Genomic DNA, 12,952 nt, shown 5'->3' on the forward strand with positions numbered 1-12,952 from the left:
TTATAAAATATGAATGTACTTTATTCATGTACATTATACTTCCTTCTGGATAGGCATAAAAGTCCACACCTTCATTTTAGCCACAATTTCTGCAGGTTTCATGAAATAATTGTATAAAGGCACACAGATGTCTTTGTGTGTGTTTATAAAATAGGTTTTAAATAGGAGTCTACTTGGCCTATCCATCTAAGTGATCTGTTATAAAAGTTAGTGTTCACATGTGTGCTAATGTATTTTTTAAATATGCACATATATTTCAATTTTGCCCTGGTTCCACTCAAACTACATTCCTGGGAACACCTACACATAAAGGCCCGGATTCTATATAGTTCAACCCAGGTTATGAAAAGCACAGATTTACAAGTGCAATTTAATTGTTTAAGAAGCTAAACAGTGCCAATAATTGGCAATTCATACCTAATAATTGGTGCTAATTAGGAGTTATGTGCTTAAGTTTCTAAGCACATGCTATAAAGTGGTGTGCATAAATTCTACTGTGTGAATCTCAAAAGGGGCCTGGCCAAGGGAGGAACATGGGCTGGTCATGGGCATTCCTAAAAGTTAGGTGCACTGTTATAGAATACGCCTGATCTATACACAACTTAGGCACAGGTATTTAGGCCTGGTTTTTATTGATCTAAATGGGTACGCCTAAATGTTAGTCATGGATGCAAGTGCTAAGCATGATTCTATATATGAGCACATAACCCCAGTCCTTCGGAAGTTGCACTGGTTACCAGTAGCACAGAGAGCTCAATATAAAGTAATCTCAATTGTTCATCAAACGCTTTACCATCCAATACCTTTATATTGTAAGCAATTGCTGATGTGATACTTTCCTGGTAGAGCATTGCATTCAGAAAATGCCATGTTACTTGAAACATCGACGAAAGTGCGATATACTGAGACTTAGAGCAGCTGCTTTTTGTGTGGCAGGTGTTAAAATGTGGAACGCGTTGAAGGGGCAATTGCGCCTATGTGCTGACAGATTGGCATTTAAAAAACTATTGAAAATGCAGCTATTTGTATCTGCTTTTGTGTAAGGAAAGATTTTTATTTGTACAGGTAACAGATGGAAGTGGGCAAGAAATATCATGAAGACTCATCTTTTTGTAATGTTGATTTTATAATAAGTATGTTTTATATGGAAACTATCTAGATATAGTTGGTAAATTAAAAAAATAGAATTTTATAGAATTACATATGCGCCATTCTGGTCAGCGCCGGTTTTTTAGACATCATATATAGAATTTGGGGGAAATTGCATAATAGTACTATACTATATTATACAAAGGGGTGCTGATAAGTTTTTGACTTTTCCTATTTCACCTACTTTTAGACTAATAATACTTTCATCACATCAAAATGTATTGTTTCATATGTGTCTGACGTAAATTTCATAATTGTAGCCTGATTATTTAATTATTTTTATAGATCTGAAGTGAAAATGGCGAAAACAATGGAGTGTTTCTAGCTCGTCTAATCCTCATCATAACAACTATTGCAAATACATATAACAAAGCCCTAAAAGCTATCATGCTACAACTTCATAGAATTTCTTGAACAGATAGTGTTTCAATAACTTCTGAAAATTAATATAAATAGGATCAAGACAAGCATATAACGGTAACCAATTCCAAATTTTCACCACATAAAAAGGAAAATATTTCTTATAAATAGACCTGTATCTTGGACATTTAGTTAGGGTTACCAGACGTCTGGGAAAACACAGACATGTCCTCTTTTTAGAGGACTGTCCAGGTACCCAGACAGACTTTCCAAAAGCCAGCAGTTGTCTGGGTTTTGGAAAGTTCTGGCCGTGTGTGGAGGGCCTCTGAGCATCCGCAGGTGTCACATGCATCTGCATATGCTTGGAGGACCCCGAACATGGCCTGGAGGTCAGGAATAATGAGATGAGGCTTTCATGGGCTGAGTTTGGGGTAGAATGGGGTGGGGCCAAAGGCGGTACAGGGTGGGGCTTGGGGCAGAACAGAGAGGGCCAGGGATAGAACAGGGTGGGGCCAGGCATCTGGGATTTCGCTGAGAAAAATATGGTAACTCTACCTTTAGTAGTTGAAAAAGTCAAAAGCGACTGGGCAGAGTTCCTGCTGATAAAAAGATCATAATAATAAAACTCAAGGAGCAAAAATCTAAGGGGCCTTGCCAAATAAAGATTTATATGCCAAGTAACATATTTTGAACTCAACTTGAGCTGACACGGGAAACCAATGAAGCTTCATCGACAAAGGTGTAACATGATCACATTTCATCTTACCAAATATCAGTTTTGCAGCTGTGCTCTGAATTAAGTCCATTGTAGTTTAAATGAGATTCCCAAATATAAAGAGTTACAATCATCTAAAGACAATAACATCATCTGCACCATCAACCTAAAATGGTCCTGATGAAAATAAGACCAAACTGATTTCAGTTGCTTACGTACAAGGGCGGATCAAAAATTAAAGGCAATTATTCCATTACATGATAGCTGAAACAGAGCTAGTAAAATGCAACATATGTACTCGTACATTGCCTTTTGGATAGTTCATCCAGACACAGTGCAGTGCTCGACCTTTAGTTGTGTGGCAGCCACGAGGCCGGAAACGTTGATGCTCCATTGCAAGAGTGCAATATCGAAGAACAATGTGCAGTAGTGTGCTTTCTTTGGGCAGAGGGAAATTCACCCTTGGATATTGACTCAGTATGGATATAGCACCATGAATCACTAAAGATTTATGAGTGGGTAAAAAGGTTTAAAGCAGAAAGAGTAGGTGTAACCGACAAAGGTCGTTTGGATCGCCCATCAACATCGCGCATACAAGAGCACATTGACAGGGCAATCCCCCTTACAGCCCAGATCTGGCGCCTAGTGATTATCACATCGGTCCACTGAAGGAGATGCTGCGAGGTCGTGGATTCACCTCTGATGATGAAGAAAAGGAAACACTGCTCACCTGACTTCGGGAGCAGTCGAAAAACTTATCTGCAGGAATGCAGAAGCTAGTTGAACAATACAACAAATGCATCATCTTGCATGGGGACTATATGGAAAAGTGATATGTTCATTTGCTCACAGCTACTTCTATTAAAGTCGTAAAATGTATTTTGCCTTTACTTTTTGATTTACTCTCATAGAAAGAAACTGGCACTGTCTTTTGGTGTGCCAGCTTTTAAATGCATATACCCATGCCTAGTTTTGTAAGAGTCTGCTTCCTTATGTAAAGCATTTTACATGCAAAAAAAATTTATAAAATGATCCCCTACCATTAGGCGGTCATTTGCATAGCTAGCTATATATGACCCATACATAGCAAAGCAACTTCTTTAACAGCAATCAGTGATACCCAGAGGTTTGCAAACTTCCCAGGCACATGTGAAAAGAACTGGGTGAAAGAATATGCTGTCACCTGATGATGAATGGTGAGTTGATCTGCTGCAGGATATTCTTCTCCCAGTAGACATGTTCCTGTTGGTGTGTCTCTACAATATGTTTCTTCTTAATGCACTTAAGGGCAAAGGTTATGTCTTCATTCTTAAGCTTCACCTGAAATAACAAAGAAAGGAACTGGATTCTAGCCACAGAGTTAGCTAGGTTTTGCACTAATACATTAAGCAAGCTTGTGTGTTTTTGTGTGTACGCATATATGTGTTTGGGAATGCGTGAGGATGGTGAGAATGTATACAGTATACACAACAAGGACAATTTATAGGGAAGGCGCCAACATTTAGGCACCAAGCACACACATGAATGATCAGAATGAGTCTTAGCGCAATCCAGTCGGGTTTTCAGGATTTCCCCAATGAATATGCATGAGATCTATTAGCATACAATGAAAGCAGTGACTGCAAATAGATTTAATGCATATTCATTGGGGAAATCCTGAAAACCTGACTGGATTGCGGCCCTCGAGGAGGGACTTTGACACCAAATACAAATACAGTAAAAGCGTGGTTTGCAAGCATAATTTGTTCCAAAAACATGCTTGTAATCCAAAACACTCGTATATCAAAGCAAATTTTCCCATAAAAAATAATGGAAACACCACAACCCAAAAGCTTTAATACAAAATACTGTTTGTACTTGTATTGCAAGACCTTGCTAGTATATCAAGTTAAAATTTAATAAAATGTTTTGCTTGTCTTGTAAAACACTTGCACACCAAGTTACTTGCAATCCAAAATTTTTCTGTATATACCAGTGCAAATATTCCAGGTATGCACTATTCTATAAGATGGCACTCAAATATGATGGCATGTATTTTGAAAGAGGGTGTATACAAGGGTGAGTCTGGGTAGATCATGAACAGAGCATATAGTTGTATGCATAAAATTACTAGGGTTACCATATGGCTTTAGAAAAAGGAGGACAGATTGAGACATCTCGGTTATATTCCATTGCTTTCAATGGAAGTAAAACCCAGATGTCTCAATCTTCTTTCTTTTTTCTAGAGCCATATATTAGCCCTAAGTTAAACCATTTTGGACATCTGTCAAAGATAATCTTGGTTAGGATTACCTTGAATCCTTGTTTTACTGGGTCATTCCTGATTTTGATTCCATATTGACCATCTCTGGCAGAAAATTAACTTTTTCTACAGAAGCCCACATTAGGTAATGCACAAGGGTTACTATATGGCTCCAAAAAAGGAAGGCAGATTGAGACATCCCGGTTTTACTTCCATCTAAAGCATTGGAATAAAACCCAGATGTCTCCATCCAACCTTCTTTTTCTGGAGACATATGGTAACCCTAAAATTTGAATATATTTTTCTAGTACTTTAAGAGGCCCTTTTGCAAAGTTTCCATATGCAGTAACGCATGCTTACTGCAGCAAAAATTGTCATAATGCAGGGCGCACTGAGGCATCCCATGTGAATTTTGGGGTGTGCACAAACTAACCCCATGCTAAAAAATTAAATGTATTTTTTGGCATGAAGGGGCGTGACTGGGGGAAGAGAGTAGGCTTGTTCTGTGCTAATGTTAGTGCTACACTGTTGTGCATTAACCAATTAGCACGTGCTTAGCTTCTAAGAACATAAGAATATTCTTACTGGGTCAGACGAATGGTCCATCAAGCCCAGTAGCCCATTCTCACGGTGGCCAATCCAGATCTCTAGTACCTGGCCAAAACCCAAAGAGTAGTAATATTCCATGCTACCGATCCAGGGCAAGCAGTGGCTTCCCCCATGTCTTTCTCAATAACAGACTATGGACTTTTCATCCAGGAAATTGTCCAAATCTTTCTTAAAACCAGCTATGCTATCCGCTTTTACCACAACCTCTGGCAACGTGTTCCAGAGCTTAACTATTCTCTGAGTGAAAAAATATTTTCTCCTGTGTTTCCCCGAAAATAAGACAGTGTCTTATATTCATTTGGGGCCCAAAAAAGGCACTAGGTCTTATTTTCGGGGTATGCACATGATCATATCTCCCTCTCTCTCCTTCACCCCAATTCTTCCTCTTTCCTTTCTCTCCCCCACATGTGCAGCATCTGTCGTCCCCTCCCTCCCTCCCATCCCCTTGTGCAGCAGAAGTTTGCCCAGCTTCTATCCTTCTCTCCCTTCCATCCCTCATACAGCTTAAACCTTGCCCAGCTTCTATCCTTCCTACCCTCCCATTCCTCGGGCAGCAGAAGTTTGCCCAGCTTCTCTCCTTCCCTATCTACCTCCCACCCCTTGTGCAGCATCTCTTGTGCAGCAGAACCCTTGAGCACCCCCCGCCCCGACCGTACAGGTGAACCCCTGCTGACCCTCCATCCTCTCCTCCCCGCCGACCATGAGCGAACCCTACCTTCAACTGAAGCAGCTTCGGGCCAGCAGCACTCTAAACAGGCTGCTTGGCTTTGTCCGTCGGGGAATTCAATCAACCGCGTTATTGATGACATCATTAGTAACGCGGCAGAGTGAAATCCTTGATGGACAAGGCCTGACGCTGCTTCAGTTGAAGGTAGGATTCGCTCGTGGTCAGCGGGGAGGGAAGGATGGAGGGTCAGCAGGAGTTGGGCTGCGCAGTGGGGGAGGGGGGCTTTGAAGAGTTGCCAGCGAATCCCGGGAATAGGGCTTATTTTTGGGGTAGGGCTTATATTAAGACCTACCCCAAAAATGATGCTAGGGCATATTTTTGGGGTAGGGCTTATATTAAGACCTACCCCAAAAATGATGCTAGGGCTTATTTTCGGGGTAGGTCTTATTTTTGGGGAAACACGGTATTCCTCTGATTTACTGCCTACATAATGGGTGGTAGTAGGGGCTCACACACTAATGGGAAAATTATCACATAGCCATAATTTAAAATAAATAAATCAGATGTTTTACCCCAGCAGTAAAAATGGCCTTAGCTTTTGGAAAAGACTTGTGTAAGTGTGTGCTAAGCCACTTTATAATGCTATTTTGTGAAAAGGCCTCTAGGTGTGAGCATTTACACCAGTTCTTTGGCTTGTGTAAGTGCTCATGCTTAAAATATAGGTGTGTTTGACCTGTAGCTCTAGTATTCTACAAAAATAAACACCTATTTCCCTTTATAGACCTTCATTGTTCTTCTATCCTATTACGACTGTAATAATAATAATAATAGTTTATATACCGCAGGACCGTGAAGTTCTATGCGGTTTACAAAGATTAAAAGATGGTACAAATTGATTGAACTTAACAGAGGTGAAAGATAGTGGTTAACAGCTCAAGGGAACCATTATTGAAGAGAAGGAATTGTACGGGTCAGCTGTCTAGATACTTCAGGAACAGATATGTTTTTAGGCGTTCCCTAAATTCCCCTTAAGTGGAAGGCGTAAGCAATTGTTCTAGATCTTTACCCCATAATGCTGCTTGGTGTGAGAGAAGGTGTTGATGGTGTCTTTTGAGTTTACATCCTCTAACTGGGGGGCAAACGAAGTTCAAGTGTGAGCTTCTCTTATGTCTGTTGGCTGAGAAGGAAAAAAGGTCAGTTATGTATTTAAGGGCTAGACCGTATAGTACTTTAAAGCAGAGACAGGCGAACTTAAACTTTACGTGTGCCTCCTTCGGTAGCTAGTGCAATTGTCGGTAGTAAGGTGTCACGTGATCAAACTTCTTCAGCTTGAAAATCAGTTTGACCGTTGCATTTTGTATTAATTGTAATCGGCGCATATTCTTTTGGGAAATTACTAAATAGGTGATGTTACAGTAATCAAGTTGACTCAGTACAAGGGATTGTACCAGAATTCTAAATGCTGACATATCAAAATATGCTCTAATGGATCGAAGTTTCCAGAGAGTGAAAAAACCCTTTCTGATTAAGGAGTCTACTTGGTCTTTCATGGTTAGGCACTGATCTAGTGTTACACCCAATACTTTCATACTGTATTTCCCCGTCTATTTCAGTGTGTTAGCCTAGTCTGTCTTTTGTATTGTAATCAACGTGCCTGTACGTTTTAAATTGCGCCCATTTTAAGTGTTGGATATCAGGATATCACCTAGAAATTTGATATTTTGAAATTGTCTGTATCTTGTCACCTTGTTAGAATTTTTTCTATTTTTTCTTTTTTGTATAAAAATCAATAAAAATATTTGAACTTAAAAAAAAAGAAATTTAATAGGCGATTAAATCTAATTTTAATAAAACTTGATAAAGCCCTGTCCACTGGGTGTGCAAAAGAAAGCTGGTGCAGTGGCATAGTGAGGGGGGAGGAGCAGACTGCCCCAGGGGCCATTTTGGCGAGGGGCACCAGCGCCCCTCCACATACCTCTTTAACCCCCTCTTCTACAAAGCTGCGCTAGCGGTTGCCGCGCAACAAAAGCCCTGAATTCCTTTAAATCTCTATGGGCTTTGTGCCCATTAGCACACGGCAGCCGCAAGCGCAGCTTTGTAGAAGAGGGGGTAAATGTTTGTTGGTTTGAAGACCATCTTCCACTTGCTGCTCGCACTGGCCTCAACTCCTTTCTGATGTCAATTCCTGGTCATGGGACTAGGGCATGACATCAATAGGGAGCCGTGGCTGGCACGAGCAGCAAATGGAAGAGGCTGCTTGTGCCAGTGAACATTTCAGGAGGTACTTAGAGAGGTGCCCAAGCGGCGGGAAAGGGTACGGGGTGCCCAAGCGGTAGGAAAGAGTGGGGGGGCAATACTCACGACACCACTGGGCTAGTGTATGCTAGGCTGATGAATACAAGTCTAGTGCTCTAATAAGTGTTGTTTGGCATTTTTACCAATCAGATTTTGTGTGAGATAAAAATTGGAACAATAGGTGCCAAGTGTGTGGGTGCATAAGAACCCCTAATAACATAGATACAGTTTGCCTGTATAGTTTTGGAGGAAAGAAGTAGGAAGGGCAGAATGGTAGGGGGTAAACTTGATTTGCATACACTGCCTCCATTATATGCAATTTTTTTTCATGCATATTCATTGTGGATATCTTGAAAACCTGACTGGCAAGGGGGTACTCCAGGACCAAGTTGAGAAACACTGATCTAAGGGATAGGAAGGGATTGTAGAGCTTAGTGCAGATGGGCTGGATACACTCTACAGTCTTTATCTGTCATCATTTCTGTTTCATTCTCTATATTTGTAGAGCAGTGCTTCTCAAACTTTTCGGAGGAAAGGCCACCCAGAATATTTCAAATCCAAGATTTGTTGAGCTGTGGAAGGGAGGAATCGCTCTGAATTTACCAAGCAGGGGTAATAAACATTTCCAGGCCCAGATTTAGGTAATAGTGGCTTAGGAAATTCCATTCAGGATCAATTTTTTTAAGGGCCAGAGCACTGCTGTTGTTACTGTGCCTCAGTCCAGGCCTACAGTTGTGGTACTTGTTCTATTAAGCAAGATCAGCCTGGCACCACTGAAGCATCTCCCCAAAGAAAATTTAGCTTGGGGCCTGCCATCCTTTGCTTAGTGAGAGGCCCTTGGTGACAGGAAATCCTGTCAGGGTTTAGGCCAAGCATCTTCACACTTGAGACCTGCTAGGCCCTATACACTTCTCCCTCCATATTCGCTGTGATAGGGGATTAACCGAACCGTAAATACAGAAAAATTGTGAATAACTTTTTCATATGTTGTTCACTGTTTTCTATTAAAAACTATCGTGAATATGGTGAAACCGCGAATAGCATGGTGGGAGACCTGGCCTGTTCCTGAAGGAGAGGCAAAACACGGTGAAGAAAGTGCTGGGAATCAACAATTTTCTCTGTAAACGCTTGGAATCAGCAATTTCTCTATGTAAGTTGATGTAATTTGGGGGGAGGAGCCATCAAGCTAAAAAACGTGAATAATCGAAACCACAATTGCTGAAACCGCAAATACAGAGGAAGAAGTGTACTGAATTTTATTTGGAGAAGTGCTGCAGTGGTACTGGGTGATCTTGGGCTATAGAGCAGCAGGGAAGTAAATGGAGATATTGGGAGAGGGAAAGCTCTAAGCAGGAACAATACGGGGGGTACTTCTCCTCCTGGGTTACTGTGGACCACACAAATCGCATTTGTCTCTTTTGATAATTTGAAATGCTGAAAAAGGGAGGAGGCATGAGACGGGATCCCCAGGTGCATGGCTGATGGTAAGGGTATCAATAAAGATATTTGTAGATTTCTTAAAGGTTAGCAAACCTGATTCACCCTTGGGATCCCTGTCTCCCTTGCCTTCCTGTCATCTTCCATGAGGTGTACAGGGATAGTGTATATGAGTGTTGGTGAGGACATGTCTCTCTCCCTTCCCTTGTTAGTCATTTTACTTCATTTCCCTCTTATGTTTCCTCTCCCTTTCATTTGTTCCCATCCCTTGTCTTCCCTCTCCCTCTTACCTTATTCTCTCTTCCCTTCCCTCCTGTACCTCTCAGCTCCCTCCCCTTCGCTCCACATTAGTTTCTGCTTCTTGCACTTTCACTCTTTCTTTTCTCCTTCCTTGCTTCTACTAGTATGAAATAATTCTATGGTAGTACTAGTTATACTCGTTGCTGTATAGATATTAATTAGAGACCATCTCTTCTCTACACTGATGAGTCTCTGCTCCCTCTCAGACCTAGCTCCTTCCCTTCTCTTTTCTCTCTCACTTCTTTTTCTCACGTTCATCTCTTGCTCCCTTCCTTTCCATCACTCTTTCACCTCTTCCTGTTTCCTCTCTTCCCTATGATTTATCTCTCTCCTACCTCCTGCAATTTTGATAATCTGCCATCGGTGGCCCTTTACACTGATGTAAGTTTGGCAGCTCCTTTAGCACAGGCTGGGCCCAGCCTCCTACCTGCATCTTTTTCAATAAATATGGTCCTGACAAGTTTCTTTAGTGCTCAAGTAGACTAGCTTCTCCTGTGGCTCTTTCTATAATTGTAGGTTCATCTGGCTTCTTTAATGCTGAATGGGCCTGGCCTTCCCTCCAATCATTTTGTCACTGTCACTATCACCATATATTGTCTTCTGTTCTCACCACAAAAGGAAAACAAAAACCCTTCTTTTACAAGCTGAATCTAGTATTCAAGGAAAATTCTGGTGGGCCAGAAAATCAAGCTCTACATTTTGATTATTATAGAACACTAACAATGTACAGAGCACCACATGAAAGAAGGGATCACATTGCTTGTACCAGCTCAACACGTCCGAAACCTCCAGTTCCGAGGGTAGTTATCACATCCAGGTAACGGAAGGGTGTAGTGGAAGAGAATTTGGAGACCGTATCTCTCAACCGGTTAGCCTCTGTGTTATCCCAGGAGTTGGAGAGCACTGGGATTTGGGGCCTGTGAAATATGAAATGCAATATTTGTAATATAAGATTGTAGTTACCAAATAGAAGAGAGAAGCAGAAGAGCTAGCCTACCTTCAGTTTCCTACTCTTTTCTTGAAAGATCATTTGTATCAGCAGAATAACAATATGGTTCTATGACCATTCTGGAATATTTCATATTTGTATTGCCAATTAACATGAATGACCAGATAACAGTAAGTGCTAGGCCAGCATAGGATATTCCACAAGTAGGCCAAAGACTGTCCAAAGCTGAAGGAGGCAAATTTTAATGTCTTCAAGCTTTCACAAAATTTGTGCCCTGAACTCCAGCAAATCTTAACACCGGCTCTGAATTAGTTGGTCCTAACTGAATGTTGTAAACAAGGTGAAGATGTTGCAGCCACAGGCTCTAAGTCCATCTAGCCACTAGGTGACACCATTGTGCAGTAAATGCTTCTGCAGCATTCCCTGATCTAAACTCAAGTCCTCTATATTTCAATAGATAACACTGCTTCTGAGTCATTGGACCAACCTTTGATATCAGCTAATCATTAAAAAAACAAACAAACTATGTACAATGTGGAAAAATGACCAAATAGGTATACAATAGGTGGTGGAAAGGAAAACGGTGATGGAGTTAAAAAAAGAATGGGATGAACACAGAGGATCTAGAATCAGAAAATAATAATAAATATTGAAGAACTTAGTACTGGGCAGACTGGCACGGCCTGTGTCTGTATATGGCCGTTTGGTAGAGGATGGGCTGGGGAGGGCTTCAATGGCTGGGAGGGACTGGAGTGAGCTTTGATGGAGACTTCAGTAGTTGGAACCTAAGAACAGTACTGGGCAGAGCTTTGGATTCTTGCCCAGAAATAGCTAAGAAAAAGAAGGAAAAAAAACAACAACAAATTTTTAGATTGAATCAGGTTGGGCAGTCTAGATGGACTATTTGGGTATTTATATCTGCTGTCATCTACTATGTTACTAACATTCAAGTAATGCTTCTTTCCTTCCAGTATTGACATTGAAAACCATAATGTTATTTTTTCCCATTGCTGATGAATAAATTGGTTCTGCTCACATTCACTGGATAATATATGAACATGTTACATACAATCTTAAGAAATGGGAAATCATTTTAATTTGATTGCACGGCTCTATTGTTCCTGCCTGTCAGAGTGTACATCATTGCAGTCTAAATGAACATCCGCTCCCCTTTAATGAATGAGGTGTTTTTTATGCAGTTCTACAGAATTTTCATTGAAATGAAAAAACTCTGGAAGAGGTTTCATAAACAAGCCAGTCATAAAGGTTGTTGCCATGCAATAGGATACATGAACACAATGGGAACTGAATTTCTAATTGCACCCTTATCAACACATCAGATTATGCAGAGCATTTAGGGCTGATAATATAGCACTGGGGTCAGTGCAGCAAGTTCTCTGGTTCACCAATTCTTTCCACCTTCTTCACTAAACAACAATTACTCATAACATTGCAAGCTTATTAGTCAGAGGTTTCATTTTAACAGCTAATAGCACTTCAGTTCATTTCTCTAGCTTCTCCTTTCAGATTTTAAGTTCAAAATAATTCAAAAGATCTACTGATTTAAACGTTTTCTGCTTTCTAAGGGAGCAGGTGTGAGTTCTGGGAATTGAATAAAAAAATCACATGCGTCTAAATCTAAACAATTTCTTCTAAGTCAGAATAGCAGAAAAAAGGATTCTTGAATATTCAGATTTTTATTTTGATATTTCAGCACAATTTTTAAACGTATGAAACCACAGTTAATTGGAAATGTGCTAAAATTCTTAGGATGCCTAGTTAGAAAAAAATTGGATTTATATTGGGCCTTTCATTCATCTCAGATCTGAATGTACTTTGCAGTAAAGGAGTTAAACTGCAATCCTGGAGGGCTGCAAACCAGTTAGATTTTCAGGATATTGCTAATGAATATTCATGAGATATATACGAGGTCTGTTCAGAAGGTTCCAGGATAGTTTGAATTGCGTGCAAATGGGATGTTCTTTTGAGACACTCTAGGTGGCATTGAGTAGCTTGAAACCTCACGAGTAACCTCATTTTTTTCCATTTGTTGATATCTGTTTTCTTCTCCAAGCTACAGCAGTTCTTGTGAAAGTGTGTTTTCATGATCAACTATTTTTCATCACATGCAACTTCAATGAGCAGCACTACAGGATGAAGTTCTGTTTTAAATTGGGTAAGACCACTACAGAAACATATGAAATGTTGAAAGTGGGTTATGGGGAACAT

General features: G+C 40.5%; 1 protein-coding gene across 3 annotated transcripts in view; it reads right to left on the reverse strand.

Moving 5' to 3' along the window:
* PRKG2 (protein kinase cGMP-dependent 2) overlaps positions 1–12,952 on the reverse strand; it is a 161,244-nt gene that overhangs the window by 37,547 nt on the left and 110,745 nt on the right. For all 3 annotated transcript variants that reach the window (XM_033940049.1, XM_033940050.1, XM_033940051.1), the window contains 2 exons: positions 10,541–10,691; positions 3,408–3,544 (listed from right to left, as the gene is read on the reverse strand). In XM_033940049.1, the coding sequence (XP_033795940.1) occupies positions 3,408–3,544; positions 10,541–10,691 (288 nt within the window). The remainder of the gene's footprint in view (positions 1–3,407; positions 3,545–10,540; positions 10,692–12,952) is intronic.

This window comes from Geotrypetes seraphini, chromosome 4 (genome assembly GCF_902459505.1).
Source record: "Geotrypetes seraphini chromosome 4, aGeoSer1.1, whole genome shotgun sequence".
Taxonomy (NCBI): Eukaryota; Metazoa; Chordata; class Amphibia; order Gymnophiona; family Dermophiidae; genus Geotrypetes; species Geotrypetes seraphini.